The sequence below is a fragment of the Panulirus ornatus genome, chromosome 17 (assembly GCF_036320965.1).
Source record: "Panulirus ornatus isolate Po-2019 chromosome 17, ASM3632096v1, whole genome shotgun sequence".
In the NCBI taxonomy this organism is placed as follows: Eukaryota; Metazoa; Arthropoda; class Malacostraca; order Decapoda; family Palinuridae; genus Panulirus; species Panulirus ornatus.
This window is the reverse complement of record NC_092240.1, coordinates 7,387,447-7,415,176: the sequence shown is the minus strand read 5'-3', so window position 1 is coordinate 7,415,176 and position 27,730 is coordinate 7,387,447. Positions and strand designations below refer to the sequence as shown.

The following is a 27,730-nucleotide window of genomic DNA, read 5'->3' as shown; positions in this document are numbered from 1 at the left end:
TTTGGGTACATGAGGTTTTAATATGTTCTCCTAGTTCTCCAACATATACATATAATGTATAAAACATCACTCTGTATACATTAAAAAAAATTTGTGCAAACTTGCTTTGTTATTTCCACCTAGTTAACAAAATAACTGTCCTTAAACAGCTGCCTTTAATTACCAAGTACTGAATTACTACCTAATTGCCAAGCAGATAAATTTTGACAAGGAATTTAGTATCTATGCTATGGTCACAGGATATATGCCCTATATCCTTGTCTGTTGATGGCAAATAAAGGGGCTGTATCTTGGAGTCATTAATCTTCATATCCTATCTTGTCTATCATCACATCCATTCCCATTCACACAGGGATGATCAAGTGTATATTAGCATGCACCTTTTGTGGGAAATAATTTTGCAGAAGTGGAGTTTCAAACCCATACCTGCAAGCTGGCACAGTGATGCTTAAATTCCTGAGGTAGAATCATACCCTGGAAAGTAACCTCAACTACTTGTGCTTTCAAATGCCAACAAAAGGTTCTTTTACACTTCATCTACCCAAAGAAAATGAAAAAATGGAGAATGGTAGACATAAGATTTACATACTGCTCATTGTCAATTATTCTGTAATTGTCATGACAATTCCTTTCTCTCCCTGCTCATTTAAAAAAAAAAAAAACATACAATTTTGAGAGTAAATTTTCTTTTCTACAAGATCTACTTCATTCTTTTACAAAGGAAACAGAACTGAACAAGATTTAACTGAAAAGCTATTTGAAAGTACTACAACAATTACAAAATTCAGAAACACAGATACACTTACTCAAAGGGAATGTAGCAGAACATATCAACTGTACTGTGGTGAACACACACACACAGCAAAAAATCTGTCGCTTTAACTTCAACTACAAATACAATTAAATGTAAATAAGAGTGAAAATAAAAACTTGTTTTGCCATCTGCACAAAAGAAGGATGTATTGCTACTTAACTAAATATGTGATGGAAAAATCTTTCACAGTATCTCGAACAGCCCAATATACTAACAAGCTGTAACAACTGTCACAGCCATAGCATCCAAAATTATGAACGCTCTCAGCTGCAAATATTATATATTTCTTTATCAAAGCTATTTGCTAACATTTCTGCCAAAAAGTGTTTCAAATTGGAAGGGTATATTCAGCTCTGCTCTTTCCTTTGACCGTCATCTGTTACAGCTTTTGTAACACACATTATAATGTATGGATAAGGTAGGAAAATTTTGTGGTCACAATACACAAAACTACAATGCCTTTAGTACCTTTTCAACACAATGTCCATCACCATTTTGATGTTATCCTTTCTGATTTAACACGTTACCATATTACAGTCACTGATATCTGGGATGCAACTGTTCCATTACATTATCCTACCATATTATCCATAAACTTTCAAAATTTCATATTATCATATCTATATATGAATCATTATCAAGAACACATGAGTTAAAATTATCTCATCACATTTTTTTATCCATACATATATTTCATTGAGAAAAAATTAAGCAAAAAAAATATGCATCACATGCTCACCCTCTAGGAGTAATTATTTCAAGAGGACACATGCCCTCCTAGGAGTGGCAAGTGATGGAGCCAGTTCAGCCTACAATTCAGCATTTGTTTATGACTTGGGCACACTCCACTGACATCACAGAGCAGTAGGACCTATTATCTGGTGACGGGGTCATCCCACCTCTCGAGAGTATGTCCTCACAGTCTGAGATGCTTCTCCAGGGATCCTCAAAACACAGTAAAGACACTGGTATACGTATGGATGCTGTCAGTTTCCAGTAGATACCAAGTTTATGACCTCACCGGTGCACATGCATACATGGTTGAGCTGAGGAGGTAAGACCTTCTTTAGACAAAAACAATAGCATTTTGTCTTAGTGTACCTACTTAAATCATATGGATGTATCAACATTACAGTAACTAAACAAGGAAGGATAAATACAATCTAATTTAAAATTCACCAGGGAGTGTGCAGAAGCTTTAATGGTGTTTTACTACCTAGCCAGCTATATGCAAACTAATGATGTACAAAGTCTGCTGAGCATACCTAGGAAGATGTTCAGGAGAAAGGTGATTGAGTGGGTGGTGGCATGCACAGAACATCTAACTGAGAAGCAATAATGTAGCTTCAGAAGAGAAAGAAGGCATGTGGGCCAGGGTTCGCTTTCAAGAATTAATGTATGAAATAAATGAGGAAAGTGAACTGTACATGGGTGGCATTTGTGGATATCAAACAGAGTAAAGAAGAGATGGAAAGAGTATTTTGAAGGACTATTGAAAGTTTGATGACAGGGTGCCTAAAGATGGCTGTCTGGGATGTGGAGTTATGCTTCCTGAGTCTTGGCAAATGGCTTGGTGAAAAGGGAAGGTGAAGAAAGTCTTTCATAAGGTAAAGAGTAGCAAAGCAGCTGTACTAGATGAGACTGTATTTGAATTTCACAAGAAAGTGGGCAAGAGTGTTGTCCAGTGGTCTGTCAAAATTATAAACACATATATGGCTCAAGGTAACATCCCTGAGAATTAACAAAATGCTTTTAGTGCAAGGGAAACGAATGTGACTTTTTGAATCACACAGGTACAATTCTGTTGAGTATACCTGTTAAGTTGTGTGGAAGAGTTGTAACTGAGATAGGAGTGGTATGCATAGAGCATTAGATTGGGGAGGAACAACATGGCTTCATAAGTGGTAAAGGACGTGTGGAACAGGTGCTTGCTTTGAAGAATTTTTGTGAGAAATACTGGATAAGAAAAACAAGGATTTTAATAAGGCATATATGGATCTGGAGGAAGTGTATGATATGTTTTGCATTAAGTGATATGAATATATGGTGTGGGAGCAAGCCTGGCAGTTTGGTACAGTATGGTTGGGTATGAAATGGAAGTACAGTAAGGATTTTTTTTTTGACAAGTATGACATGAAATTACAGAGCAATTTTTTCTCTGGTACAATATGAAAGTACGATATTTTTTTGTATCATTTCTTAACCTTATCATATCAGTTCCAAACACATTAGGATTCTGAATAGTATTTTTTACCTCAAAATATATAACAAAAATTCCTCCCCATGTTTCCATGGTTGTAGCTGGAAGACCTTGAGAAGGATTTAGCTGACTATCACGTGTATGTTACATTCCGCAGCTAGGTTTCTGATTATGCAACTGTCCTTAATATCGATAAGTTCGACATACTTAGGTACCACGGTCACTTATGAAACAGAGTTTAGTTTTTAAATACTGATGTGTGGCACTCTGGGGGCAACTGGCAGAACTTACATTAGACAAGGATCAAAGTGATATAATTGATGCCATCATGCTCCTGCAATGTAACACTTGGGACTAATCATTCGTGTAAAATTTCAGTGAGATTAAATTTACTATACGTAAACCATAAAGAAAGGCTTCTGTCTGAATGCAACACATTTCAGGATTTGGAGTGGAGAATAAAGAGGCAACAAGAATAAATTTAATCTCTCTGTTATCCTCCTTCTCTATTTTTCAAAGGTGCAAAAATTGGCATGAAACTACAATATTCTACAGTACTAGTATGGTATGAAATATACTTAGGTATTATGGTACGATACATCTCTCAATTTCAATTACAAAAAATATTGGACCTTACTGTACTGTACTGCCAGAACTTAAGTTGACTTTTGGCAACAATGAGGGCAACAGCATCCAACCATTACTCTTGCCATTGCATAACACAAAAGGGTCACTATAAAATTCAGGATGCAGAAGATATCTAAACAAAAATGCCTGAGACTTAAGTAAACTGGAGAAATTTTGCTTTTGAGGTTAAATGAATAAATGATGTTACACTTTAGTGTATGAATCAACTATGGGTGTCGACTAACAATGGGTTCCTCAAGTGCAGTGCACAGTTCATGTCACCATACATGTGAATGATGTGGGTGGCTGCATATTCTTGATCTACCTTCAGCTGATGGACAAAAGATTTAAATATAACAGTGAAACTAATTCACATAAGAGGGAATTCTTTTTTAAATGCCTTACTCTTCTCCTTCACTTGCAGGTGAGCCTTCTTCGCTTTCTGATATGCTTGAAACATCATCACTTTCAGTTGTTTTGGAGTTTTCTGGTATTTCTGGAATTCCATTAGCCTTCAGTTTGATCTTTAATCTCTTTAGTTGCTTCATCAATGTTGAATACTGGAAACGACCTCGGCGTTCTCCAAAAGGATCCTGAAAATTCATCAAACTGAGCACATTGTACCATAAATGCAATGCTTAGTTGGATGCTTTGTTTTTTCTACAGAAAGTACATAACCCACAAAGATATTACCTTGCAAGTCATACTTTTGGCTTTGACTATATAAAAGTTTTGGATTTGTTACACATAAAAAGTATTGCTTCAAATACAGACATTTCTAAAACTACAAAAAAGTCAAGGATATTATTGTTTCAAAATTCTGTGTCATTTAAGACAGTGGCCTCCAATAACACTACAAACCACAGGAATACCCCAAATCAAGGTCTAGTAGAATTACAAAACAGGAATGCCTACATGCACAAGACTAACTGTCACTCTCCCAAACATATGGTTTTCATGGTTCTTATCTTGACAAATTACAGCTTATGTTCGATTCTGCTTTCCTAACCAGAACAGCAAAGCTCCAAAAGAGACAGGCTCTGTAATGAAACCTATGAATGAACTGAATTCCATGTAGCCACAGCCATGCAAACTGATGAACCCAAACTGAGCCGAGGGATTGAACACTTTGTGACATTAAACATCATGTATCAAATCTTGGTATAAAAGAAGTGCATTTCAAGGATAAGATCCCCTCATTATGGGCTTAAACATCAAGTGGGGATGATTAGGTATCTTTTTGCAGTATCATGTGGAAAAGGGCCTTTTAAAGGGCATTAAAATGATGCCAAACTGTTTGCCCTCTTATTTCATAAATAATTTTCTTGGTTAACGAAAAAAAAAAAGTAGATATCCAATTACTTTCCAGTCCAAAAGAATCTAGATTACAAAAAGAACACCAAGAGGAGGAAGCCTAATTCAATGTCCAACAAGCCCTTTTCTATTTTGCATGTCAGCACAAATAACAACATTTACATCAAGACCTCTGGTTTGACACAGTCAGAGTTCGTGACTGTGTTACATTCACAGACCACCCAAGGCTGGACATATATGTTTAAATCCTGATTGCAGCAGTCAGTCCACAGCCAACCTGGCTATTCATCCAATCCTAAAAATTGAGTGAAAAATGAGTACTTGGCTTAAGCTAGAGTATGTATATGTATTTATGGTGTTAGTGAGATGGCCTCGATTTGGGTTTCAGTTGCCCATGCTGTCTCAGCAAAAAGAGAAAAAGTCATAAAAGGAAGTTTTATCAGGAAAACACAATGGAAAATAATGAGAAAACTTTCCTTAACCTGTCCATGCTGTTTCGAGACTCAAATATTCCCCTTTCTGAGGATACTAAACACTGAAAAGAGGTTCCACTGCAGTCCAATAGCTGACTTATACCACTGAAATATATAAGAGCAGAGATGAGAGGCTTACTGATGAGCTTGATGATGACCATAATCATCCTGTGTATGCAAACTTCTCATTCCAGATTCGAGCCTAGCCACAGTCAAAAATAAAAAGTAATTGCTCTTATCAACAATTTTTAGGGAAACTAATCATTAATCTTAAAATGATATTATCCTGCTAAAGGTTTGGGCCTCTGTTGCCCATGCAGTCTTGGCTAACATAGAAAAATATATATATGTAAATTGGTGGAATGCATGCATAGTGCAAAGGCAAAGGGGATAAAGGTAAGAATTCAAACTACAGAACCTTAAGTTTGTTGAGTATTCCTGGGAAATTGAATGAGAGGGTACTGATTGAAAGGATGAAGATACGTACAGAGTGTCAGATTAGAGAGGAGCAGTGTGGTTTCAGAAGTGGTAGAACAGGTAGTTGCTTTGAAGAATGTGTGTGAGAAATACTTAGAAAAACAGATGGATTTATATATAGCATTTATGGATCTAGAGAAGGCATATGATAAGGTTGATAGAGTTGCTTTGTGGAAGGTCTTAAGAGTATATGATGTGGGAGTAAGCTGCTTGAGCAGTGAAAAGTTTTCATCAAGGATGTAAAACATGCGTACAAGTAGGAAGAGGGAATGACTGGTTCCTGTTCCCTGTGAATGTCAGCCTGCAGCAGGGGTGTGTGATGTCCCCATGGTTGTTTAATTTGTGTTTGGATGGGGTGGTTAGGGATGTAAGTGCTAGAGTTTTGGAGAGAAGGGCAAGTATGCAGTCAGTTGGGGATGAGAGGGCCTGGGAGTGAGTCAGTTGTTGTTCGCTGATGACACAGCTCTGGTGGCTGATGCGAGTGAGAAACTGCAAAGGTTGGTGACTGAGTTTGGAAAAGTGGGTGAAAGGAGAAAGTTGAGAGTGAATGTGAATAAAAGCAAGATTTTTAGGTTCAGTAGGGTTGAGGGACAAGTTAATTGGGATGTAAGTTTAAATGGAGAAAACTGGAGGAAGTGAAGTGTTTTAGAGAAACGAGAGTGGACTTAGCAGTGAATGGAACCATGGAAGCAGAAGTGAGCCACAGGGTGGGGGGAGGGGGCAAAGGTTCTGGGAGCGATGAAGAATGTGTGGAAGGCGAGAAAGTTATCTCGGAAAGCAAAAATGGGTATGTTTGAAGGAATAGTGGTTCCAACAATGTTATATGGTTGTGAGGCGTGGGCGATAGACAGGGTTGAGCGGAGGAGGGTAGACATGATGGAAATGAGATGTCTAAGGACATTAATTGGTGTGAGGTGGTTTGACTGTTACTAGTAAGTTATGAAAGGGTAAAAGAGATGTGTGGTAATAAAAAGAGTGTGGTTGAGAGAGCAGAAGAGGATGTATTGAAATGGTTTGGTCACATGGAGATAATGAGTGAGGAAAGATTGACAAAGAGGATATATGTGTCAGAGGTGGAGGGAACGAGAAGTGGGAGACCAAATTGGAGGTGGAAAGATGGAGTGAAAAAGATTTTGAGCAATCGGGGCCTGAACACACAGGAGGGTGAAAGGTGTGCAAGGAACAGAGTGGATTGGAACGATGTGGTATACCCGGGTCGACGTGCTGTATATGGATTGAACCAGGGCATATGAAGCGTCTGGGGAAAACTAAGGAAAGTTTTGTGGGGCCTGAATGCAGATAGGGAGCTGTGGTTTCGATGCATTACACACAACAGCTAGAGTCTGAGTGTGGACGAATGTGGCCTTTGTTGTCCTTTCCTAGCGCTACCTCACGCACACGCAGGGGGAGGGGGTGTCATTTCATGTGTGGCGGGGTGGCGGCGGTAATGGATGAAGGCAGCATATATGAATATGTGCATGAGTATATATGTATATGTCTGAGTATGTATATATATGTTGAAATGTATAGGTATGTATATGTGGGCGTGTATGTATATACATGTGTATGTGGGTGGGTTGCGCCATTCTTTCGTCTGTTTCCTTGCACTAACTCACTAACGCAGGAGACGGCGATCAAGTATAATAAAATAATAATTATTATCTTTTTTTTATTATACTTAATCGCTGTTTCCCGCATCAGTGAGGTAGCACCAGGAAACAAACAAAGAATGGCCCATCCAATCATATACACATATATATACATAAATGCCCATACAAGCACATACACATACACACACCAACATATACACATATCAATACATACACAGACATATACATATATACACATGTACATATCCATACTTGCTTGCCTTCATCCATTCCTGATGCTACGCCGCCCCACACGAAACAGCATCGCTACCCCCTGCTTCAGCAAGGTAGTGCCAGGAAAACAGACAAAAAAAGCCACATTCATTCACGCTCAAGTCTTTAGCTGTCGTGCATAATGCACCTATATAAATATTCATTTTTTTTTTTTTTTTTTTTTTTTTTATGCTTTGTCGCTGTCTCCCGCGTTTGCGAGGTAGCGCAAAGAAACAGACGAAAGAAATGGCCCAACCCCCCCCCCCATACACATGTACATACACACGTCCACACACGCAAATATACATACCTACACAGCTTTCCATGGTTTACCCCAGACGCTTCACATGCCTTGATTCACTCCACTGACAGCACGTCAACCCCTGTATACCACATCGCTCCAATTCACTCTATTCCTTGCCCTCCTTTCACCCTCCTGCATGTTCAGGCCCCGATCACACAAAATCTTTTTCACTCCATCTTTCCACCTCCAATTTGGTCTCCCTCTTCTCCTCGTTCCCTCCACCTCCGACACATATATCCTCTTGGTCAATCTTTCCTCACTCATTCTCTCCATGTGCCCAAACCATTTCAAAACACCCTCTTCTGCTCTCTCAACCACGCTCTTTTTATTTCCACACATCTCTCTTACCCTTACGTTACTTACTCGATCAAACCACCTCACACCACACATTGTCCTCAAACATCTCATTTCCAGCACATCCATCCTCCTGCGCACAACTCTATCCATAGCCCACGCCTCGCAACCATACAACATTGTTGGAACCACTATTCCTTCAAACATACCCATTTTTGCTTTCCGAGATAATGTTCTCGACTTCCACACATTTTTCAAGGCTCCCAAAATTTTCGCCCCCTCCCCCACCCTATGATCCACTTCCGCTTCCATGGTTCCATCCGCTGACAGATCCACTCCCAGATATCTAAAACACTTCACTTCCTCCAGTTTTTCTCCATTCAAACTCACCTCCCAATTGACTTGACCCTCAACCCTACTGTACCTAATAACCTTGCTCTTATTCACATTTACTCTTAACTTTCTTCTTCCACACACTTTACCAAACTCAGTCACCAGCTACTGGATGTTACAGTAACAATATGGGCAGAGAAAAGACCTATCAGTAGAAGTACAATTCCTTTACTTGTCATGATGATGCTTTAATGGGAAAGAGGAGGCAAACTTACCTACTTAATTTAAATTAAAAAACCTAATTTCAAGTTTTCAGTATAAGAATAACTTAATACTCACATCCATTGTTTGTCCATCTTTGTACATGTTCTTTTCACATATTTCAACATAATGATCATAATATTCCATAAATGAGGCTTGCATGACCTTCAACAGATCTGGTGGTGCAGTTGTATTGCCTTCTAGCTGTTGTATAACTGCAACCCTGATAGTTTCATGCATGATGATGGAATTGTAACGATCACTGTCCCCAATGTTATGTTCCTGAAAAAATAAAGCACACACCGTCAAACTGTTAATGAATATATCACTTGTAGCAATATGTTAATAAATCATCAAAGGATCAAGTTATGTCTATGTGGAGCTAAGGTTTCTTAAAAAAAAAAAAAAACATTTCCCACATAATAAGTAACAATTCACACTAAGGATGTTAAATACTTAAGATAAAATTAATCAACTATTTTTCCTGGTATTTTCATTGATAACGGCAAATCTGCAATAATTATTATTCCAGATACTGGCCTCCAAAACAAAAATTGGTCAAAATGTTAAGAGACATACTATATCCAATGATCTATCATTTTAACACCCTACAATAAAATTACTTCAGTGAGGAGCTATAGCTACATATAAAAAAGTGAATTGTGGCATGGGCATGTACAGAAAAGGGGTGTACAGTTTTTTATGACTGTTATTAAAATCTGACGCAAAGCCCTGATATGTTATGTCAATGTACTGCCAAGAACACCAACAGTATGTAAGATTAAGAAGGCTTATCTGGGGAACCCCTTATTCCACCAGAAGCAAATAGGTAGTTAATGACATTAAAGGTAACTGGATGAAATGTCAGCCAAATAGCCCATTCATGTACAACCGCCTACAAAAGTCTGTGCTATGCTGGTCCCATCAGAGGAGAAATAAAAAATCAATGGAATAAAAATATAAAAATGCCAAAGTCTTTTCACAGTACTGGAATCTTCAGTCTCTATGATTTTCATTTTTTCCTGCAGGGGGCTACAAAATTTAATCATCTTTGTTCTATACAAAATGCTAATCATACAAAAGCAAAATCTGCTTCTTGTTCTGCTGCTATCTCTGCACCGCAGGCAAAGATACAAATCTATCTATATCTCTACATGCAAGGTTATAAATCTATCTATATCTCTGATGCTTGCTTCCTTTAGTAACCCCCTCAAGGGGGTACCCACGGCAAAAGCTCCACTTGTGAAATCCAGCGTCACTTTTTAGCCTTTAGCACCTCACCCTTAACAGGAAAAGGGCAACTATAGTGCAGATTTTTAGAAGCCCTAACTAATGTTCCTATCAACTACTTCAATCTAATGTTCCACCCTACTCTTTCTACTTATGCTCCCACCTACCTACCTACTACTACTACCTAATGCTCCTGTCTGATGTTGCTACCTACTACTACTATCTACTGCTCTTACCATTTTGCTAAAAGACAGGGATAGTACATAATACTTTCCACAAGAAAAATCTAGAGTTACAAGGAATGAGTTTTTTAAGCAAATCCATTTCCCAAGAAAAATAATAAAAACTGCAGGGCATTCTTTTAGCCCAAACAACTTTTTTGTTTCAAAACTTATGTATAACACAATCAAACACTTCTACACTTGAAATAATTATGGAAAAAAATCTCAATACTTCACATAGCCAAAAGATACCCAATAAATACAAATCAAATGACCAGAAAATGTTTTAAAATTGTAATTATTTAACAACTTAATTACAAGTCACAAAGACTGCCAAACAATATTTCAACCTCACATTCATACTCAGCATGAAAAATATTTTGTACTAAAGTTGTCAAGGAAATCTTTTAAACTCTGAAAAATAGGAGAATTAGAGGTAATAGTTCAGATATTTTTTAACCTGAAAAAACTTTTATTTCAAAACTGAAATATAACACTTCTAAACTTCAATTAATCATGGAATAAATCTTATAATCCTTCTCCAACCCAACAGATATCCAGTAAATACAAAGTAAATAAACAAAAATTTACTTAAAAATGTTACCTATTAAGTACATAACTACAGGGGAGAATGATTTCTAATCATAAATTTTGCACCTCGTATTCATATTCAACATGAAAAAGTCCTTATCAGGAGGTTTTGAAGCATATGTATTTCCCAGAGTACCAGAAATGACAGGATATTTTTTAGCACAAAATATTGTTTAAAAATGATATATAATATAATTTCTTCTAGAATTACCAACTGAATACTTAATCACAGGCCCTACTCAACCCAAAACAATATATCAACCTCAGGTTCATTTTCAGCAAGAAAAAAAGTCCTCATTTTGAAGCTTTTAAGCAATCTATCACCCTTAGAATAATATCAAAACTTGCAGGTATAATAGTTCAGGGTATTTTTTTTAGCCAAAAAGACTTTCTTTCAAACCTGTACTATCTTCTTCTCTGATGCCTATTCTCTTCTGGAACTCCCTTAACTTGGGGTTGCCATGGCAATAGTTTCCATAACTATTGAGCTCTAGGGCTGCTTCTCAGCCTTTAGTGCCTCACCCTTAACAGGCCACTGGCAGATGGCAAGTCTAGTGCAGTGTTTGCTTGGGCTCCGACCTAATGTTCCTACTGACTACTTCTACCTAATACTCCTACCTAATGTTTCTGCCTACTACTTCTACATTGATAAATACTTCTACCTAATGCTCCTACCTACTACTTCTATCTGTTGCTCCTACCATTTTACCAAAATGTTAGGCTAGCACACAAAGCTCACTACATGAAAACCTAAAGTTCGAAGAATGAGTTGCGTGAGTTAAGTGTTATAAAGTGTCATGTGTGACAAGTAGATAATGTATGTTTGTGGATAGAATGTTAGTAATCCATGTGTGGGTGAGGCAGAAAGAAAAGGCAGCAACCTGGGTCAGAGAAGTGCAGCTTGACAATCAGTGAAGTGAAATTTGATAACTGATAAAAAAGGAAAAAAGGAATGTATATAACAATCAAGAACCTACAAAAAGTATGGAAACGTCAATAAAAAATTATGAAGCAGTTTCATGGAATACTTAACTGAAACAAATCCAATGAAAGTACTGAGGATACATTTACACATGGGTAAGTGTGTCTGTATGTACAGGCATGCTGAATCTGTGAGAGGTCATGTTAGATCAAGGGAGTGTTAAGCACTCTTGGTTGTTCTTTGTTCATTTAGATGGAGTTATATATGGGGATATCAAAACCATACATAAAAAGAGACAAATTCAGAAAAAACATGTGGAATATCAAGGCAATGATGTATGTACACTGATAGTGGCTGAAACTATAGAAGACTGCACAGCTATATTCTTATATCAGGTTCATACAGCCTTTAAACATATCATAAACACATCCTCAACACACCCACAGTGTCTGTAACCCACTTGGAGTCTAACTACACTATGTACAAGACAAAATTACTCAAAGGGTGATGCATTCAATCCTACTGCATCTACCTTTCCCTCCCTGTAATTCTATCATATCTTTCCGTAAAAGTATCTTAAGCAGCAATAGCCATAAAGTCTGGTAACTGTCAAAAATGTCATTATCTATGTTTTTGTGCCTTATCTTTAATATTACAATTATCACCATATTATAAGGAATTTATCACAAATATCTAAAAAAGATTTTCTACATCATAAAGAATGCTTTCATTATATCCTGGAGCAGCAATCTTTGTAATATGGATGCATCTCCAATAATCAATTGGGAGTCTACAAGAAAACAAATTCTGCTCAACAGAATTGTGCTTAGCAGCTAACTTTTCACGAACTTATCTATTCCACTGAGTAAGGATGAACTGTCATGTAAAAATCACTGTTCACTCAGAAGTATACTTTTTATGCAGTCCTCTAAACTAATATAACTTTTGATTTTAAAGAAAGCAAAGACCTATATCAATCTGTGATTCCACACCATGGACAAACTCACCAAAACCTGATAATCTGACACAAATAAAGGAACCATCACATTAAAAGTGCATTTCAGCAGGCAGGATAATCTTTTATTATACCTGGTTGCTGTCTCCCGCATTAGTGAGGTAGAACAAGGAAACACATGAAAGAATGGCCCAACACACCCACATACACATGCATATACATAAACGCCCACACACGCACATATACATAACTATACATTTCAAAATATACATACATATACATACACATGTACATATACATGCTTGCTGCCTTCATCCATTCCCGCTCCCACCCCGCCACTCATGAAATGGCACCCCCTTCCCCTGCGTGTGCGCGAGGTAGCGCTAGGAAAAGACAACAGAGGCCACATTTGTTCACACTTAGTCTCTAGCTGTCATGTGTAATGCACCGAAACCATGGCTCCCTTTCCACATCCAGGCCCCACAAAACTTTCCATGGTTTACCCCAGACGCTTCACATGCCCTGGTTCAATCCACTGACAGCACGTTGAACCCGGTATATCACATCATTCCAATTCAATCTATTCCTCAAACGCCTTTCATCCTCCTGTATCTTCAGGCCCTGATCGCTCAAAATCTTTTTCACTCCATCCTTCAACCTCCAATTTGGTCTCCCACTACTTCTCGTTCCCTCCACCTCTGACACATATATCCTCTTTGTCAATCTTTCCTAACTCATTCTCTCCATGTGACCAAACCATTTCAATACACCCTCTTCTGCTCTCTCAACCACACTCTTTTTATTACCACACATCTCTCTTGCCTTTTCATTACTCACTTGATCAAACCACCTCACACCACACATTGTCCTTAAACATTACATTTCCAACATGTCCACCCTCCTCCGCACAACCCTATCTATAGCCCATGCCTCACAACCATATAACATTGTTGGAACCACTATTCCTTCAAACATACCCATTTGTGCTCTCCAAGATAACGTTCTCGCCTTCCACACATTCTTCGACGCTCCCAGAACCTTCACCCCCTCTCCCACCCTGTAACTCACTTCCACTTCCAAGGTTCCATCTGCTGCCAAATCCACTTCCAGATATCTAAAACACTTCACTTCCTCCAGTTTTTCTCCATTCAAACTTACCTCCCAATTTACTTGTCCCTCAACCCTACTAAACCAAATAACCTTGCTCTTCTTCACATTTACTCTCAGCTTCCTTCTTTCATACACTTTACCAAACCCAGTCACCAACTTTTGCAGTTTCTCACTCGAATCAGCCACCAGCGCTGTATCATCAGCGAACAACAACTGACTCACTTCCAAAGCTCTCTCATCCACAACAGACTGCATACTTGCCCTCCTCTCCAAAACTCTTGCATTCACCTCCCTAACAACCCCATCCATAAACAAATCAAACAACTATGGAGACATCACACATCCCTGCCACAAACCTGACATTTACTGGGAACCAATCACTTTCCTCTCTTCCTACTCGTACACATGCCTTACATCCTTGATAAAAACTTTTCACTGCTTCTAGCAACTTACCTCCCACACCATATACTCTTAATACCTTTCACATAGCACCTCTATCAACTCTGTCATATGCCTTCTCCAGATCCATAATTGCTACATACAAATCCATCTGTTTTTCTAAGTATTCTCACATACATTCTTCAAAGCAAATACCTGATCCACACACCCTCTACTACTTCTGAAACCACACTGCACTTAACCAATCTGATGCTCTGTTCATGCCTTTACCCAGGAATACTCAACAAACTTATACCTCTGTAATTTGAACACTCACCTTTATCCCCTTTCCCTTTGAACAATGGCACTACGCATGCATTCCGCCAATCCTCAGGCACTTTACCATGAACGATACATACACTGAATATCCTTACCAACCAGTTAACAACACAGTCACCCCCATTTTTCATAAATTCCACTGCAATACCATCCAAACCTGCTGCCTTGCCAGCTTTCATCTTCCGCAAAGATTTCACTACCTCTTCTCTGTTTACCAAACCATTCTCCCTGACCCTCTCCTTCGCACACCACCTCGACCAAAACTCCCTATATCTGCCACTCTATCATCATACACATTCAACAAACCTTTAAAATATTCACTCCATCCTTCTCACTTCATCACTACTTGTCATTACCTCCCTATTAGCCCCCTTCACTGATATTCCCATTTGTTCTTTTGTCTTACGCACTTTATTTACCTCCTTCCAAAACATTTTTTATTCTCCCTACAGTTTAATGATACTCTCTCACCCCAACTCTCATTTGCCCTCTTTTTCACCTCTTGCACCTTTCTCTCGACCTCCTCCCTCTTTCTTTTATACATCTCCCAATCATTCGCACTACTTCCCTGCATAAATCATCCAAAAGCCTCTCTTTCTTTCACTGACAATCTTACTTCTTCATCCCACCACTCACTACCCTTTCTAATCTGCCCACCTCCCACCTTTCTCATGCCACAAGCATCTTGTGCACAAGCCATCACTGCTTCTCTAAATACGTCCCATTCCTCCCCCACTCCCCTTACGTCATTTGCTCTACCCTTTTTCCATTCTGCCCTCAATCTCTCCTGGTACTTCCTCACACAAGTCTCCTTTCTAAGCTCACTAACTCTCAACACTCTCTTTACCCCAACATTCTCTCTTCTTTTCTGAAAACCTCTACAAATCTTCACCTTCGCCTCCACAAGATAATGATCAGACATCCCTCCAGTTACCCCTCTCAGCACATTAACCTCCAAAAGTCTCTCTTTCACATGCCTATCAATTAACATGTAGTCCAATAACACTCTCTGGCCATCTATCCTACTTACATACGTATACATATATATATATATCTCTTTTTAAACCAGGTATTCCCAATCACAAGTCCTTCTTCAGCACACGAATCTACAAGCTCTTCACCATTTCCATTTACAACACTGAACACCCCATGTACACCAATTACACCATCAACTGCCACATTACTCACCTTTGCATTCAAATCACCCATCACTATACCCAGTCTCGTGCATCAAAGCTGCTACCACACTCACTCAGCTGCTCCCAAAACACTTGCCTCTCATGACCTTTCATGACCAGGTGCATAGGCACCAATAATCACCCATCTCTCTCCATCCACTTTCAGAATACAATAGAATATCCAGCAGACTGGATACTATTATATCATTTCACAGTATCGCAAGGAAACTCATAACTCGTACAGCATTCACATAAAAACGACATTTCAACTACCATCATTTTTGTTTTACAAAATAGCTCCATGAGAGCCCCTATAACAAAATGAAAAATTAATGAATAGCCTTGAGGCACTTTTTCAGATAACTAAGTGCAACTAAGTGCAGGTTAAAACACTCCCATTGTATTGTGCTAAGGATTAAGTGGTTCTCAATGCAAACATGAATGACATACATCCCAAGAAGATACAATCCACCTCTGGCTGTTTGTAGCTACCCCTTGCTCAAAGCATTATTCAGCACCTTAAAAACTTTATATTAACACTGAATGTATAATGATGGATGAGAAAACAAGCTAAGTTGTAATAATTACTATAAATGGACAAATATATGAAAATTAATATCTGATGGGTTAGGATAATGTAAAGCAACACATCACATGAGATGAAAGCATAATGTGACAATTAATGTCAGCAAGAAAGGAGCAAATAAACAGAAATTCCCTTAACTCTATGTCTGGAGAAAATTCTGTACAGAAGCCACCCTGATGTACAGATAAAACAGTCAACTTTATATTCAGCAACTGACAGAAATTACAATTCAAAGTCCAAACTAATTTCCTTATAAAACTTATTCACTCACTTCTCATTTCCTTACTGATTCACAAAATCGTTTACCACATCATTTCTTTCATGGGACACTTATCATTCTATCATCCTCTTAATTTACAAATCTCCCCAATGCACACTTGGTAATATCCCTGAATTTCTCCCATAAAGCATAACCCACTTCAAGTTTTGAAATGCACTCATTATGCTTTCCTGAGTTAGTTTATGCTCTTCTAAATAAAAATCTTTTCCTAAATATAAGTAACTCCCCCACATTCTTCTGTAAATCTTCTAAAATTCTATCAATCCTCTCTAAGTTCTTATAATCTTCTCCAAAGTCTCAAAAGTTTTCCAAGCCCTTCTAAAAATCTTCACTCACTTCACATTATCCTCCATGCTCCTAAAAGCCTTCTCTCACATATCTTTATCCCCTCCATGCTCTTGTCAAAATAACTTCTCCCACATCTCATTAACTCCTCCATGCTCTTCGTAAATTTTGTCAACCGTGCACTCACCATCTCTTCATACTTCCTTCCTTTTTTCTCATCTTTCAACTTGTCAATTCACTTGTAAAATGTTTTCAAATATTGGTATTAAGACCCATTACCTCTTCATAACCAGGTTCATTGTGGTATGGGCGCTCATTCAGGAGACTTTGGAGAGATAACAAGACCGTGGAGAGGTTGGATGCTGGACTCCAAGATGGGCCTGACCAAGTTCTGCAAGTAAAACAGTCACAGCAAAATTAGTATCAATAAACGAAAAAATCAGACATCTTACAAATCATTTTGATGTAAAATATAACTGATTAACTGTCTTTATGGAAAGGGACACAAAGTAGGGGGTGAACAAACAGAGAGGATACTTCCTCCATGAATTGTAACCTATTTCATTATTTCAAGTCCGATAAACCTATCTGCAATGCATTCAGTCCAAAATATCATAAATTTTCAAAGAATTTGCTCTAAAGAATGAGTTACTTTTCAGCAGTGAAGCTGCATTCACCTATCTATATGAGCCTCATCAGTCCTACCCAATCCCAGCTAGTGAACAAGGATCAATGCTTTAAGTCCTAGCCACAACTCTGATTGGTACAGTCCTATCAACTCATGGCATATATTCTGAATCTCCCTGCCCACATTTAAAAGAATCAATGGTTCATATACTGACTAAAGGTAAGTACAGATGCAAGTCGTCACTTGCCAAAATGCCTACAAGCCTCAGTCATTCAGAGAAAACCAAGAAGGACACAGCACATGTCTCCACCATACAACTCAGAGTACACAAATGAGATTTTTGGGGTTCATATAACACTAATAGCCACCTATCATATCTGATAACCTGAAGTATCAGGAAACAATGAGGAGTGAGTTTAAGTGCTTTTAATTACAATTTCATAATTTCTCAATATTAGAGAAAGATTTAATCTCTCAGCAGACAAGATGATATAGATAGATTTAAATGGCTGGAGCATGCCATGAATTACATATGATAGTGCTGCACCGGTTTGAATGTCTATTAGGTCTAACTGGTTGTCTATCTGAATAATTGAAATATCTTTTTTATATTTCAAACAGTGCTAATATACTTGTATGATTTGGGAAGACAATTTTTTCACTTCAAACAGTGCTAATAGTTGTACAATTTGGGGTGACAACTTTTTAATGGGGTTAGCATTGAAAGCATTAAAACTGAGAGGCAAGTCAGTTTCTGTTTGCTGACGATTAGGCTCAGAGGCAGATTCAAGTGAAAAATGGCAGAAGCTGGTATCTGAAAGGATAAAATTGCTTGCCTTCATCCATTCCTGACACAATCCCATCCCACAGGAAACAGCACAAATACATGAAGGAAAAGAAACAAGTTAACATATACATTATCTTCTCATCCAACCCTGATTTTAGCCCAGCAAAGTAGTGCCGGGAAACAGACAAAGAAAGGCAAGATCCACTCATACTCATTCTCTAGCTGTCACATGTAATGTATCGAAAACCACAGCTCCCTTTCCCCATCCAGGCCCCACCAAGAATGTTTCACATGCCTTGGTTCAGTCCACTGAGAGCATGTTAATCCCAGTATAACATATTATTCCAATTCATTCTATTCCATGCATATCTTTCACCCTCCTGCATGTTCACACAATGATAACTCAAAATTTTTTTACTCCATCCTTCCATCTCTAATTTGGTCTCCCGCTTCTCCTAGTTCCCTCCACTTCTGACACATTCTCTCTATGTGTCCAACAATTTCAACAAACCCTCTTCTGCTCCTTCAACCACTTTTTATTACCACACATCTCCCTTACCCTTTTATTATTTACTCAATAAAAACCACCTCATACCATATACTGTCCCGAAACATTTCATTTCCTACGCATCCACCCTCCTCCACAACCCATGTCTTGCAACCATATAATATTGTTGGACCTACTATTCCTTCTAACACACCCATTTTTGCCCTCCAAGATAACATTTTCTCTTTCTGCATACTCTTCATCACCCCTAGAACCTCTGTCCCCTCCCCCACCCTATGACTCACTTTTGCTTCCATGGTTCAGTTCAATGCCAAGTCCACTCCTGGATATCTAAAACACTTCACTTCCTCCAATTCTTCTCCATTCAAATTCGCATCCCAATTAACTTGTCCCTCAACCCTGCTGAACCTAATAACCTGCAGAAAGTGCAGGGGAACTGAGAAGAGCTCAATGCCTTCTCTATGGCAGTTGCATGTTGACAAGAAGTGCCTCATGATATGATGAAAGTAAGTATGCTGTGATGTAGAGATGGGTGATGTCCTGAGCATGTGACTCGAGTTTGTATGGAGAATGTGGCTTCTTTTAGGTGTATATTTAATAGGGTGGAATTTAAGACTGACTTGAGAAGATAGATGTCTAATGCTTGTCAGGGTATTTCAGTATGTATGTGATCTGTCAGTATCATCTAAAATGTGGGTAGGGAATCTGTGAGTACAGGTTGCTGAAGTATGAGGCAGGGATAAGCTTTACATTTCTGATTGGGGAATGGTGGTTACTTATGTCTGATGTGAAAATATCTTACAAAAAGGCAGAATACAAACTTGTATGCTTACCCTAAAATACTGAGACAAACTTTGCCATTTTTGTACAAATTGGGATTGAATCTAACAGCATCCCCTCCTGTTGTGAGCAACCGTACTCTGGGCGGGTGAAGAGGGTACTGTGGACCAAACCGTACAAGAAAGTGGAAAAATCCTCCTTCATATGGTGTGTCAAATGGCCCAATGATAAGGCAGTGGACCTTGAACAGGTTGTCTTCTTCAGGTACAGCAAATATTCCCGGCAGTGGCTCAGTAAAGATGCTGCTCAGGTCCCTGAAAGTATTTGGGAAAATAACACTTCTTACCCCAACAGATAACAGCATAAGTAATACCAACAGTAATAAGACTTAGACACCATATGTAATTCATTATTCATAACATTTTGTATAAAATATGGCAAAATGTTTTATCAAACCCAGTCTACATTCAAAGGAATCTGTCTCTTTCATTTCTGGATAGTTCATACAAATGTATCTCACAGCAAAATCACATGTAATTATACCTTAACCCCTAAACAACAGATGTCTTGAAAAATCTGGGAGGTTCACCGGTACAATTTTACAATAGATACACACTCTATACTTCTGAAGACTTTGTAACGTTATGCAGTAAATAAAAATAAGGATTAGGCAAAATGTTTCACTATGCACCATTGGGTTTTTATACACTGATATGGTATATTTACAAAATTTTCAGGTATATCATTCATAATGTTTTATTTACATAATTTCATATACCGCACTGTCATTCATGGCGCAATGACTTTAGCCATCTACATATATGCCTGCCCCCACTTGTTCCAGAGTATTTCAGTATTTTTTTTTTTTTTTTTTTTTTTTTTTTTTTTTTTTTACTTTGTCGCTGTCTCCCGCGTTTGCGAGGTAGCGCAAGGAAACAGACGAAAGAAATGGCCCAACCCCCCCCCAAACACATGCACATACACACGTCCACACACGCAAATATACATACCTACACAGCTTTCCATGGTTTACCCCGGACGCTTCACATGCCCTGGTTCAATCCACTGACAGCACGTCAACCCCTGTATACCACATCACTCCAATTCGCTCTATTTCTTGCCCTCCTTTCACCCTCCTGCATGTTCAGGCCCCGATCACACAAAATCCTTTTCACTCCATCTTTCCACCTCCAATTTGGTCTCCCTCTTCTCCTCGTTCCCTCCACCTCCGACACATATATCCTCTTGGTCAATCTTTCCTCACTCATTCTCTCCATGTGCCCAAACCATTTCAAAACACCCTCTTCTGCTCTCTCAACCACGCTCTTTTTATTTCCACACATCTCTCTTACCCTTACGTTACTTACTCGATCAAACCACCTCACACCACACATTGTCCTCAAGCATCTCATTTCCAGCACATCCAACCTCCTGCGCACAACTCTATCCATAGCCCACGCCTCGCAACCATACAACATTGTTGGAACCACTATTCCTTCAAACATACCCATTTTTGCTTTCCGGGATAATGTTCTCGACTTCCACACATTTTTCAAGGCTCCCAAAATTTTCGCCCCCTCCCCCACCCTATGATCCACTTCCACTTCCATGGTTCCATCCGCTGCCAGATCCACTCCCAGATATCTAAAACACTTCACTTCCTCCAGTTTTTCTCCATTCAAACTCACCTCCCAATTGACTTGACCCTCAACCCTACTGTACCTAATAACCTTGCTCTTATTCACATTTACTCTTAACTTTCTTCTTCCACACACTTTACCAAACTCCGTCACCAGCTTCTGCAGTTTCGCACATGAATCCGCCACCAGCGCTGTATCATCAGCGAACAACAACTGACTCACTTCCCAAGCTCTCTCATCCCCAACAGACTTCATACTTGCCCCTCTTTCCAAAACTCTTGCATTTACCTCCCTAACAACCCCATCCATAAACAAATTAAACAACCATGGAGACATCACACACCCCTACCGCAAACCTACATTCACTCTTTCAGTATTATTTCCTCAATATCATAATCCAGATCACTTACCTACTAAGATCAAAATTAAGTTCTCATGATTATAAAAGTTCAATGTCCATCAAATCAATATCTTTATCCTTTATGCCCCTGGGTTGAGTGCACACAGCTGCATGACTGTTGCTGAAACTAGTTTTTGCAAACACCTAGCAGGGCCAGGGACATAATTTCCCCTACTGTGCATTATCATGATTGACACAGTAGTATGTTTCCCCAATACTAATTATAGGTGCCTGTGACATACGGCATCTCTGCATACCAAGAAACAGAACTCTGAATTTAAATGAAGGCAGGAAAAGCAAGATGTCTAAGTATGGTTGTAATAGCCATTCTAAACCTGTAACAGTAAGACTGCAGTTGTAATAATGTTATAACCATTAAGTGTGGATGCCAAGAGTACTCCCCCCCACTCTTCCTTCTCCAATTCCTTCCCTCCCATATCTTTCTCCATCCCTCCTTTTTTTTTCTTTCTTTAGCTTATTTTGCCATCTCATTAGTTAAGAACCAAGTACTGTTTTGCAGAGACAAAAATAACTAAATCATGTTACCTCTCTGGTACAGGTATTAGTGTCAATAATTTCTTCACTGTGAATAATTTCATAATCATAAAGCTTTATGGCTGTTCAGGATTTCTTTTTAATACCAACCAAAAGAGTATGAGTGAATACATAAAAAACTTCAAATTCTTCATTATTCATACACCTATTTTGTATCTTGCTTCTGTTACCTCAGATGCTATCCTTGAAGTGTGATGAGATAAATTCACATAATTTACTTCATGAAAAGTACATAAGCTTGTCTATCAAATGTACTCAATGGCAGCCTAAACACACAAATACTGTTCATTAATTCCTTAACCACATTAGACAAAAGACATCAGAATGATTTAGCCACATTAATTGAAAGAAAATGTTGCCAACACAGAAGAGTAAATACAAATGCAAACACAAAAATTTCCATTAATTCGCAACTAATTGGCAAATTAAACTCTGTATCCTTGACACCTTAAGATATTCATCTAACTTTGATTACTAATATTTTCATAAATTTTTCTTCTTTTTGAAATAAAATATATATGTACTTCAGTCTTGGGATACTAAAATTCATCTAACTTTGATTAATAATCTCTTTAAAAATTTTGTTTCTTTTTCAAAGTAAAATATATGTATTTTAGTCTTGGGATACTAAAATACTCATAAAAAGACATCCATAATGAAAAAGCTGTCATCAAACTTGCACTCAATGCATTAAGAAATTGATACAATATTTCACCCACTTACTTCTTAACACGACCAGCACAAAGATATCCAGGTGGTCCTGCAAGATCCCAGTCTGGAGAGGCCAATGGGTCGTATCGCCAGCTTTTAGAAGACATATTAGGCAAGCAGGAGTCAGGATCTATAGGTGCAGCTTTTGAATATTGAGGAAGGGAGAACTCAGAGGGGGAAAATGAAGGTAACATAGTGGACTGTGAGGAGGGTGACCCTGGTGCTAATGAACAGGAACTAGGGTGTGAATTTAAAGTCAACAACTCAGTGGGTGGAGACTGTGAAGGAGGTAATTCTGCAGAGGACAATGTGGAAGACATGACTGATGAAGGGAGAGAGAGTGGCATGACCGTGGGGGACTGAGAGGAGGATGAAACTGTAGTGGGCAGTGTGTAAGGCAACCCTGCCGAAGGTGACTGAGAGACAGGTGTGTTTACCGAGGACTGTAATGATGGTATAAATAATGATTCTGACAGTAAAAAGGCCCAAGCAGATGACTGTGAAGGAGAAGACCCTGCTGGTGGAGAGCTTGAAGGAAGGTAATCAGTTGAAGGAGACTGTGAAGAGGGACATTCTACTGGAGGAGACTGTGATGGAGATGATAGAGTTGAAATGGACTGTGAAGGGTGGACATTTGAAAGAGACTCAAGAGGTGGTAAGACGGAGGTTGAGTCTGCTTCAGCCACTGTACTTTGCGGCTCCATGATCACGGACACTGACCTGAAAGGAACAAAATACCTAACATCAGTCACAAAATAAAATGTATATAAAAATACTCTAAAATTAGAATCTTAAAAAACTAAAACTAATGCAGACAGAAATGGGATGAAAAAGCCAAAGGCATAATTGAATAATGCATACCTCAAATCTTTTTAAACTTCGGATGCCTTTTATTCCCACAGCACCTATAATTCAACCTTACAGGTGAAAGCAGTGCATCCAGTACTCCCATGACTACATTCCTTCAAGATATATTGAAATGTCTAAACTCACTGTGGATACCATCGTTAACGAGATAACAGTGAACACAAACAAACATATTTTCCCAGCTAGTGGGATACAAATCAAATGGTATTTTGCTGTGACATAATCAAATATGCACAATATGTACACAAATACCTCCAAATATGGTGACCCACTTTATTCTTAACATTATTTCAGACAATGAGAAAATATTCACAAAAATCTATTCTTCAAGGTCATAAATCTAAGTACAGTGTTACAAGTCGACAAAACATGCCCTAATTCTTAAGTGTCGCAACTCCAAACCATCTCAACTCAAAACATCGTAACTTAAGGCTTCCTGTACTTCAATATTAAACACTTGATCCTCAACTTATGCTTGATTATTCCTTTCAGATATACTGAAATGTCTGCACTTACTGTGGATATCATAATTACTGAGGTGACAGTGAACAAAAACGAATATATTTTCACAGCTAGTGGGACAAAAATTGAATGGTACTCTGCAGACATTATTAAAATTTGCATGTTGAGGACATAAATACCTCAAATTATAGCAATCCATCTTATCTTTAACAGAATATATTACATCAGACATTAAAAATATATTTACAAAAATCAGTTCTTTCAAAGTTGCAAATCTAAAGGTGCCATAATTCTGAAGCATCACAAGTCCAAAACATTTCAGCTCGAAACATTGTTAACTAGAGGCTTCCTGTACTTCAATATCAAACATATGAGCCTCATGCTATGCTTAATTATCTTTAGCTTAATACATGCAGTAGTCATTTATGGATTTCACTAACCTTACACATATACAGCATGGAGACTATCATTTTTTTTTTTTTTTGGGGGGGGGGGATTCATTACACAAATAACAACTATACTAGAGTTTAATAATTTTTTCAATAAGCATTTGCTTCACTTTATTTCTGTCTCTGTTAATGACGGAAGCTGCTGAAGTATCTCAATCTCAACACAGTCAAAAAAGAAATGCTACTAAATCCCTGCTTAACCTAAATAGTATAATGACCTCATTACATATCAAGTCACAAAAACCTATACTCCTTTGAAACAAGCAATGTTCAGATTTTGAAGTTCTACATATTTTAGAAATATGCCCCTACAGATTGTGGTTTACGGATTTGGATTTATTTGGTAAAATGCACATAAAGTGTACTCATACATGTGTTTTATCATGGATAGCACATACAAGTTACAAAAACACTAATTCCTTTGAGGTCCACATAATACATTCAAAATGACTAATAACATACAGGTAACTAATACACAAAAGAGGGTACAAATACAAAATTGAACTAGATACAAAATTATAATGATTTCATTATGACGAAAAGCTGAAGAAATGAGTAAAGTTACTTGCAACAATGCAGAAGAATAAAAAATTTAGTTACAAACACATTAAGAGCATCAACAATTAATTAATTCCATAAAAACGATTTTACTTGTTTCTTCAATACATCTTTAACATGAATGACAAAGGAAGACCGTATAATTATACATACATGCACTCTTACCCAAACCTTCTACTCCAGGTACAACACATTATCAAATACAACTTTAATAAAGCTTTTTGAAAAACTAATACAGGTTCCAGGTGTTAGTTTGTACTGTACAAGTGTTAAAAGAAAAACCATAATATATAAATCATTCATTAAACATTTACTAAAAGCATCATATAGTACTTGTCAAGCTCCTTTTCTAACTACCTACACAAAACTGGTTCAGAAGTAGGTTGCGACAACTTCACAGCAAGATTTAAAGTTTAAACAACTCATACACGAGCCTATCTGTGACAGGTTACCCAACTTCATGTTCTGGTTTACCATTAACAATGCCAGGAACAGGTTCACTTTAAGTGCAGAATTCTGACAGTTTTTCATGTTGCCTCTTAATACCATACATCCGAATTCTGATCATGGCAGTTGTTCATTTGTTTATCTGTTCTTGACATGTCCATCTCATGGAAAATAGTGAAAATGATTGAAAGATGTATATACACATAATTGTATTATCAATACCAAAAGACTGGTGTTGGTTAGGAAGTAAATGAATAAGTTAGTTATGCAATGAATCCACACATCCTTATCTAATCTCAATCATTTTTCCACTTTCTGCATAATGCTAAGTGCAATATGCTTTCGCTTCACAATACTACACTCAGCACTGTCACTCGTATGCCTCTAAGATGCCATTACAATGAAAAAATTTATGGAAATGGCACAAACAACTGAGGAAAGCACAGTACCTGAAGACATCCATTTATTCAGACGATATGAACAACTCTGTATGCTTCAACATAGCATGGTAAACAAGTTACCAACTCTGGAAAAATCATGGTCAAGTTGATGGTAATTTAGAACACGCGACCAGAAAAATTTTGGATTTTGTCTTTTTAAAGTTTGGATATTCAGAACTCAATACATAGTTGCATTCTGGCCAATACCTTAGTTTATAATATCATTAGCATAAATGCATAATATTTAAGAAAATTTTCCAAGTTGTATGTGACTACATACGTGAACTCCTACAAGAGTTTCTTAATGTATCTACAATGAACAGATAACAATACTCTGCTTCCCTATCTATATAATAAAGATAATACTGTTATCTATCTCCTCTTTTAATACTCATTCTTGTTTGTTTCCTGCATTATAAATACTAAAGGTATTAATCTACTGTTGTATCAATAATCTGAAAATAGGAGTTTATCAATAATGCTTCCGAATGGCAGCTTTCTAGTCGCCAAAATTAACCTACAAATTCAAAGCAAAATGCCATTCTCTGGCAATGATAAGAAAACTAACCCTTTCATTGTCAATTACATAAAAACTAAGTAACACCTGACTTGATAACTAAACTGCTACCATCATGACCAATCCTGCGAACTCTCGCCTTCTTCAAGACGAGGAAAAAGAAGGGTTTTCGACCACAAGAACCAAGTGATAAAAATCTACCCTATTCAAGTAAGGGTGGAGTTAGCTAACAGACAGATATCAAAATAAATATTCAGCATGAGAGTAAAAGACAATTGTACATCCTGAGTAGCCCCACTGAGAAGTGGATACCAGTACTATAAGGTCTGGCTAACCTAACTTTACCAAAACTAACACCCAAACCAACCAGAAAAAAAATAAATACATACTACAATAAAGCGATTCTAACAATTCAACCTACTAACACCAAGATCATCCCAACCCTTCACACCAAACCCACAAGACCGAACCACTCCTAACCAACTCCACACCCCTAGACCAACCAGACCAACCACAGGACATCTTCATCACTTAACCAAAACTCGCTTTTTCATACCATGAAATCCTTCTGGCATGGCTGGATATCGCTTATCTAACACACTAGTGCATCGCCAGAAACCCACCTCCCCCTTACACTTCACATATTTAACAAGTAAGTTAAATAAGTTTTTCCTATACCTACATATATACATATATTCCCTTCCTGCGGGAAGAATTTCATCACATCTCGACTATCTGTCCAACTATCTGAGAAACTGGGGGGAAACAAGGCGAGATAACTCACTCCTCTCCACAACTGAAGAGCAACCACTCCGTGCTGCCCAATCTCCTGAGGCTACACAGTCGGGGGTTAAGGGAAATAATTATATTACTGGGAAAACTTGACACAGGAGTTGTGATAGATGTGCGGGTCCCATCCTCGCCCTCGTCCCCACCACCACTGTTAT

General features: G+C 38.0%; 1 protein-coding gene across 1 annotated transcript; it reads right to left on the bottom strand.

Annotated features, from left to right (window-relative positions):
* LOC139754546 (ubiquitin-conjugating enzyme E2 Z-like) lies at positions 1 to 27,730 on the bottom strand. Its single transcript, XM_071671870.1, has 7 exons — positions 27,568 to 27,730; positions 23,056 to 23,763; positions 19,791 to 20,051; positions 17,314 to 17,425; positions 9,038 to 9,241; positions 4,047 to 4,234; positions 1 to 1,860 (listed from the first exon to the last, which is right to left on the bottom strand). The coding sequence occupies exons 2-7, from the start codon at positions 23,745 to 23,747 to the stop codon at positions 1,824 to 1,826; spliced, it is 1,494 nt and encodes a 497-aa protein (XP_071527971.1). The 5' UTR covers positions 23,748 to 23,763; positions 27,568 to 27,730; the 3' UTR covers positions 1 to 1,823.